This window comes from Erpetoichthys calabaricus, chromosome 10, assembly GCF_900747795.2.
Source record: "Erpetoichthys calabaricus chromosome 10, fErpCal1.3, whole genome shotgun sequence".
NCBI lineage: Eukaryota > Metazoa > Chordata > Cladistia > Polypteriformes > Polypteridae > Erpetoichthys > Erpetoichthys calabaricus.
Genome location: NC_041403.2, coordinates 168763618 through 168771357, shown reverse-complemented (window position 1 = coordinate 168771357; position 7740 = coordinate 168763618). Strand labels below are relative to the sequence as shown.

The window sequence follows — 7740 nt, the reverse complement described above, 5'->3', positions numbered from 1 at the left end:
GAATTTTTGTACAAATTCCCGTAACCGAAATTCAAATAAAAAAAGGAAAGTCCCGGTTAATCCCCAAGCAATGTCCGCGTTCTCGATCTTTCTGCTTGAATTCGACAACACGTCTACTTCTGACATGATTTCAAACTTCTCGTCCTGCTGCCATAATTAAGCGCTTCTGCGGGCAAGAGAGCAAGAATGCGTATACGAAACAAGTTTTTCTTTATTTTGTAGAAAATAACATTTATTTCTAACCAATTCACATACTGTGACTTTATACATAGCTGTCAACATGAAACTGAGAAAGCATCAAACGTTTGTGTCGAACAGAACGGGGGGTCAACTTCACCAGAGGTGGTCTGCAGTTTTGCTGAGGCTTCATTCGGGAGAATTACACTGAACAACTAGAGAAACTAGAACGCCTTAGCCTGGGTATGTACAATTTTAACAGAATTTTAAAAAAGAGAGAGAGAAACACAAATAAAACACAATTGTCCAAATTACGATACCTTTTGAGTGTCAAGGATACCCATTTTATAGGCTTAGCAAATCCATCTAGAATATTACATTAATAACTTATAAATATATCATTTATTATAGGCAATTTATAGACCGCCAATAAGAACAAGTCCAGATATTTGGCTGCATGAGTAACAAGGGTCCTGACAACTCCAATATTAGGATTCTCACCCCCCCCCCCCCCCAAAATAAACGATTGGACCCTTCTGTAAAAATTTCCATTGACCTGCACGTGGTCGTAGAAGGAGATCAGGACATTGGACAAGTTCGCACACATTGCTGGTTTTGAGTGTCTTTTGCAGTACAAAGCCTAAAGTTTTTAAAAAATACACCTTAAGTAAGATCATTAGAAAAACTGCCACCAGCGTCCAATGGCGCTTTTTGCCTATTTGTCTTTGTCATTATTATTATTATTGATGCCGTTTTATGATTAGCATTAGGTCTCTTCTACTGAATTCCTCCTGCATGGGGACATTAGTCAGTCACGGCCCTCCCGTTATCTGACGGCTTGGTGGCACAGCAGTCTTTATTTCCTTCTATAGGGACTTGGCACAGAAGTTTTAAAAGGTGGTGGTGGTGGTGTGGTCCGTCCTATGTACAAAGACACACAGCAGCCCCCCCGAGAAGCTTCACTGTTTGTCTGGGTTGTTGTTCACGATCGGTCCATACAGAGTGCTGGTGTAGCCCTGCTCCTTGTGTAAGGTGCTCCTGTCCCTTATGAGGTCACTAAATGCGTAGTCCATGGGGGGCCGAAAACCTAAAGTTGGCATCAAGCCCGCTGTCGAATATGGAGTCATGAAGGCCAGTCCCCTGCTGTGGGCCGAGTAGGCCAGGCGCAAAGGGTTAAGTCCCAGGTGTGTCCCCAGAGGGTAGGCGCTGGGGTCTGCCCCAAAGTGGGCTGAATTGGGCTGGAGAGGAGAAAAGGCCGACCTGTTGCTTAGTGTCCCAATAGCTGGAGCCATCGACCCTGGTAAAATGGGCCTTGGGGTAGAGGAAGAAGGTGGCTGCAGGCTGGGCAGTGTCCTGTCAGAGGTCCAGGCATCTTCTGCGGTCTTGCTCGGCCCACTGTTGTTAAGTATCTGTTCGATGGCTTGAACCACATCTTTTCCGCAGCCTTGCAGCACCAGTTCCAGCACACTCCTCTTGTGACTGGGGAAGACTCGGGTCAAGATGTCAATGGCGTTGGTCTGCCTGGATGATGCAGAGGAGGGTGAGGGCTCCTGCTCGTCTTTATCGGTCTCCGAGCCCGAGTCGGAGCCAAGGGGGCTAATAGACCCCGGGGTGTCCTCGCCATCTTTCATTCCTTTAGAAACTGGAGAGCTGATGAAAGACTCGCCGTCCCCATTTTCCGAGCCGGACCCTGGGCGCACCTCTGGTGATGAAGTGCCGGGAACGCTGCCGGTAACGGAGTCGCTGTCGGTTGAAACGGCCTTCCCGGCGGCCTGCTGTGGAGTGACGGACCTCGACATCGGCGTCTTGGGGAACAGCTCGAACTTCTGCAGCTTTCCGTCTGGAAAACGACATAAAGGAAGAAGAGAAAGTCGTGAGGAATCATGGAGGGGATCATTTAACCAGAGAGGGCGCGCGCACGTGAATCATTTAGTGTTCTGGTTCCGATTTTCTTTCTCTCGTACATTTATCTGCAATAAAATTCCTTAACATAATTCCCGAAGAAATCACTGAATGAAATTATGGACAATTTCATATAGCGCCTGAGCAAGTGAGGCGTATAACCCGCGTGTGCGCAAAGTCCGCTCATCAGTCGGGCAAAGATTCTGCACTTTTTATTCATTTTTAGCAAGCTTGACATTGTAAATGAGTTAAAGGTGGTTTGGCCTTTGACATTTAAAATATAAGAGCCCAGAATATTTATACACACACACACACACATTTATTTATTTTAAACGGTTTACTTTCAGGAGTCAAACAAAATTAAAATAAAAGAACCTGCGGTATGGAAACGCACGATGCAATCACTAATGTTTAGTTTATATGGCGCATTTCATAGATAATTCCATCATGGGGTCGTCTAAAGCGACCTAAATGCCGAATAAAGGGAACTCCAGTTTTATTTCTAAAACATGTGATAAGTTATGTGCAACATGCATCCACTCTTAAAATGTCCTGCCATTTGGTGGGCTGTTTGCTTCCTTTTAACTCCACTGATGGGCAAAGCGCCTTTTCGTTCGGGGGCGGCTTCTCTCTTTAGGACCCTAATATGTGGAGAAAAAAGTCCTATTTGGTGTATAATAGGCGGCGTGACTCGATACCCACAGAACGAGTAAACCTGAACGGAGTCTTTAAAATCAGGAACCCGTGGGGATTTGACAAATCTGCTATCCTCTAATAATGGCGCCTGTTACAGATCTAAATACATTTCAGAAATCCTTTCTGGAATCTTCATGCGGAATGTTCATTTGGAAACGTCACTCTGAAGAATCACTTTGGCACTTTTACTTTTAGAAGTGGACTTTTATTTGTAAGAGGACTTAAAACCCTGAGGCTACAGGAGTTCAAATCCCGCTGCTGACCGTGGAGCCGATGAGACTCTTTAATGAAGGCCGTGCAGTATGCAAGGGGGGGGGGGGGGGGGGGGTCGAGTTTTAGAAAAACTATTTCTGTTCTACTAAATTATTATTATTATTATTATTGAATTGTTGTTCTATTTATTTTTAAACTGTTATTACATATTGTATATTACGTGCTGAAGTGGGGCTGCGCCGCAACTGCAGAAGAACGCCGTGTTCCGATTTATGTATTTTTGCCCTAAAAACAAACACAAAAATACTTAATAATGAATTATACAGTGTATAGGTTCTTACACCCAAGGAAGCACTTCATGGAGAGGAGTAACAAAGAGCTTCTGGTATTTATCATATTTGCAATAAAGAAAAATACGTGAACGGGAACGCGGACCAAAGAACACGCAGCCAACTTTGTTTGAATTATTCTACGTGAACCAATGCATTTTTTTACTATTAACTTTCTTTTATCTTTGTCAAATTAAAGGATTTTTTCAATGTTAAGTTCGTTCGTATTTTTCTACGTGAATTAACTTGTTTCTTTCAATATTAACTGTGCTGTTTTATTTTTCTACGTGAATTAGCTGAAAGGTTGGGTTTTCTTTTCAAAATTTAACTTTGTTTTTTTAACCTAAATTTTTTTCAGTATAAACTTTGCATTTGTATTTTTCTATCTTAATTAACTGATTTCTTTCGAAACTAACTTGTAATATTTTTGCTCGTGACACTCCTAGAAATGCTCGTTCATCAATGGCGCGTTATGGCTCTTTACTGGGCTGTGAGGTTCTGTTTCCTGACAAAGCACCATCTCCTTCTGGGACGGGTTCTACGTAAAGCTGGTGCTTTGAACATTTTCTTAATAATGTGGGAGAAATCTTTAATGTATGGTAGGCTACTTTTCAGGACACCAATAGAATAAGAAAACCTGAAGTTACTCTTAGTCCGTGTTATTGTAGGCTGCGCAAATCCTTTTAAAATCAGAAACCCTTCGGCATTTTACAAATCTGTGGCCAACTCCTCGTGGTTATTTACTTTATGAAGTCTGCTAAGGGTCGAAATAAATAAAAGGGTCTTTCTGGAACCTTCGAGTGGACGGGTCTGCCGGGAACTAAAAACGGGTCCCCTGTGGCATCGCACCTTCACTTTTAGGAGAGCAATTAACTGATTTTCAATATTAACTTGTTTAATTTTTTTTCGATATCAACTTTGTATTGTCTCCATGAATTAAATGGTTTTTCACATTTTAACTTGGTCTTTTTATATTGTTCCACCTAAATTGTTTTATAATATTAAGTCTGTTTTTTATTTTTCTATGAGAATTGACCTATTTCTCTTTATAATCGCTGTTTTTTTCTACGCAAATTACCTGATTTTTTTTAGTTCCATATTAACTTTGCTTTTTTATTTTTCTACGTGAATCAACTGATTTTTCTTTGCAAATTGTAACTTTGTTTTCATTTTCTACGTGAGTTATCTGATTTTCTTCAGTATAAACTTTTTTTACTTAAAGTTGCTGTTTTTTTAATACCAACTTTGTTTTTATTACTTCTGTGTGAATTACCTGATTTTCTTCAGTATAAACTTTTTATTTTTATTTTTACATGAATTAGCTGTTTTTTAATACTAACTTTTTTTTTCTTCGTGAATTACCTGAATTTTTTTTCAAAATTGTTTTACGTGATTTAAATACTAACTTTTTGCTTTCATTTTTCTACGTGAATTAGCTTATTTTGTTCTTCAATATAAAGGTTATTTATTTTTTACGTGTATTATCAGGTTTTTTTTTCAGTACCACGTTTACTTTTACTTTGTTTACGTGAATTAGTATTTGGGGAAAAAAAAACAGCTCAGTTTGTTTTTATTGTTTTACGTGAATTAGCCTTTTTTTTAATGTTCTGGATGCTGGAGAGACGGAAACCTCCAAGTTATATAAACGCTGTAGATGTTAGGAAGAATCTCAAACCAAAGTCTTCGTGCTATTTGTACCAAGACATACGTGTTCCATCATGATGAGTCACTCAGCCATTCTTAATTTTATTTTCTGAAGCTCATTTAAGTAGGCAAATCAAAGCAGGCCACTGGAGAAAACCAACAAGATAACGCAACGTACTTTACAAGCCGCGAAAGTGTTTTTTAAGAAAGATTCGATTGATGTTGAAAACAGCGGAAAAAAAACAATAGAAAACTACTAGTATTAACCTCAATGGAAAAAAAATCCAATCGATACATATTAAAGTAGAATTAATGCAGTACTTAATAATATAGTGATTCTGACAAAGAGATCATCGAAGAAAACGAAACGCGTTTACGTTTCAGCAGCCGCAGGACTTACGAAGCACGTACACTTTCTTGTTTTTCACGACTTCCTTGTACCTGCTGATTTCTTCTCAAATACACAAAACAAGCGCAAATCTTTCACGTCGTTTAACCAAAGTCATACAAGTCGCACATTTCCCCCCCCAACTTACAAACAGACTTTACATTCACAACAATGAAAGGAATCCACGAGCAGTCGCGCGCAGGACGGGACAGGACAGGAATGCGCTTACCGGGAGCCGCGTCGCCGCACACCGAGCCGAAGACCTCGTAGCTCTGCCGGGGCGGGATGATGCCGTTGGCGGCCGCCAGTGCCAGGCCCTCGGCGGTGCCGTACAGGAGTTGCAGCTCTCGGGCTTCGTTCTCCTCCTGCGCCTGCTGCCTGCGGAGCGCCACCTGCGCCGCCATGACCCTCTGGCGCTCGGCGATCAGGGTGCACTTGGCGCACATGCAGTCCTTCCAGCGGCAGTAGCGCTTGTGGCCCTTGAGCGCCGACACGACGCCGTGGTTCCGGCAGCGGGCACACTTCGGGGTCCGAGGGTACTTCTCCGTGGTCCTCAAGAGGAGCGGCGGGCCTCGCAGGAGGTTGCCGGCCATGGAGACCGGGATGGCCGCTGCAGCGGCGGCAGCGGCGGCGGCGGCGGCGGCTGCTGCTGCTGCGCTGGGGTGGACCTGAGGCCCGCTTTGGGCCGCCGAGATTTCTGACCTCAGCTCCATGTCTCACTCACTCCCTGCTGATCTGTCGAGTTTCTTTTCTTTAACTATCAATACTATTTAAGACGCGACTGCTTAAACTGCTACTAAAGGCATAGGCCGCTTACTGCAAAGTAAATATCTGCGACACAAAAGTAAACCTTTTAGGAGGTGGAAAACAGTTTTACTATGGCTAGCTAGGCTGCGAATTTAGGGACTATAAAAACAAAAAAGGTAACGACCCCTTAAATAGCAGTGACGAAAGCGGACATAAAAGAAAGTGACCAGTCGTAGAATCAAAGTGCCACATGTATCAATGACATGGAATTTAAATTAAAGAGCCGCTAAAAGACTGTTGAAGAGACCTCGCCGACTTAACTAAACTTCCGAAGACTTAGGAAGAGAATCAATAAATAAATAAATACTAACCAGCCGCACTATCCCGCTACCCTACGTATTCCTGTTATTTCTGGCAGGACATCTCTCTCTGCCCTGCAGTCTTCCTTCGCTTCCCAACTTTAAAGGCACCAACCCGAGCGGTCACTTAAGCTGCCCTGCCGGCGCTCCTCTTAGCTGCCTGTCCGATGAATTCCCAGACAATCCAAGCGGACAATCCCTGAAAACTCCATGCAGATGTAACCCTAACCCCTGCATATAAAACACTCGCAATGCTGGTTTGCCGAATTTGCACCCACAGCGGCCCCCAGAAGAAGAGCGCGCAAGGCTGATGTCCAAGAAGTGGCCGAGCGCTCCGAGCGAGCGAGGACTCCAAACTCTGAAGAGGCTCCCCTTTCTCCTCCAACTTGCAACTGACACTAAGTGCCCAGATTGCTACTCGATACACATCATCTCTCTCTTTCTTTCTTTCTCCCCCTCTCTCTATTGTTGCTTTCTGCGTTTTCATTAGACAAATTTGACAACAATGTGGCTCCCGTCATTGGCCGAATGGGGGGGAAGGTGCGATCTGATTGGCTTCTTGCTTTTTTTCAACAGTGTCTACCTGAGGACTTTTCTTAAATAACAACTGTGTTTTAATTTCGAAAAAGGAGGTCTTGCAGAGCGCAACGTTACAGAAACCCAAATATTACAAATTATTCGTAATAATAAAAAAAAACAAGTCTTTATGGATTTAATTATCACCTCAGTCGTGCTCATTTCATGTATATTTTAATGACAGAATAAAATCCCTTGAATTTGAAAAGGAGCCCTATAGAACAGAAATACAACATTCAGGAATGCGCGGCTTTGCCAAATAGTGTTACACAAAGACGAAAAACGAACATTTTAAATTGCTTGTCTCCCCGAATTAATTCCGATTGTAAGAGCACCCGATTCACCGAGTCAGTTAGATAGGCTTCTGTAATTAATTACGTGGATTCGATATCAAGAAGACCTTAAGATCCGTTTACTACACTTTTGTTTTTGCACGAAAAGCAGAAAAGCTTCGTTGTTTCGTTGTACTGCCAGGCGCTATAAATAACCTCGCTCGGCGTGACGTCACTGCGACTAAACTTCGATACGAAGCCCTTGGTAAGTGTGTTTATTGTTTTAAATCTTATTTTGCTTTTGAGTATTATACATTATTTTTCTGTATGTATGTGTGTGTGTGTGCATAGACTTTTTTTTCAAATTGGAAAAGTATTTGCCTTGAGAGGAAGTTAAAAGTGCGCAAAATGCAAGTGTGTTCAAGTGGAAACTTCTG

The 7740-nt window shown here is 42.4% G+C and overlaps 1 protein-coding gene across 1 annotated transcript; it reads right to left on the bottom strand.

The window, feature by feature from the left end:
* Positions 1-449: 449 nt before the first annotated feature.
* Positions 450-6944, bottom strand: dmrta2 (DMRT-like family A2). Its single transcript, XM_028812461.2, has 2 exons — positions 5579-6944; positions 450-2017 (listed from the first exon to the last, which is right to left on the bottom strand). Exons 1-2 carry the CDS (start codon positions 6060-6062, stop codon positions 1137-1139), a joined length of 1365 nt encoding a protein of 454 aa, XP_028668294.1. The 5' UTR covers positions 6063-6944; the 3' UTR covers positions 450-1136.
* Between the last annotated feature and the right edge of the window lie 796 nt (positions 6945-7740).

Coding starts and splice junctions, on each gene's coding strand:
- dmrta2 (XM_028812461.2), bottom strand. CDS start 6,062: ATGGAGCTGAGGTCAGAAATCTCGGCGGCCCAAAGCGGGCCTCAGGTC. Junction 2,018..5,578: donor GTGCGGCGACGCGGCTCCCG/GTAAGCGCATTC, acceptor GTCGTTTTCCAG/ACGGAAAGCTGCAGAAGTTC.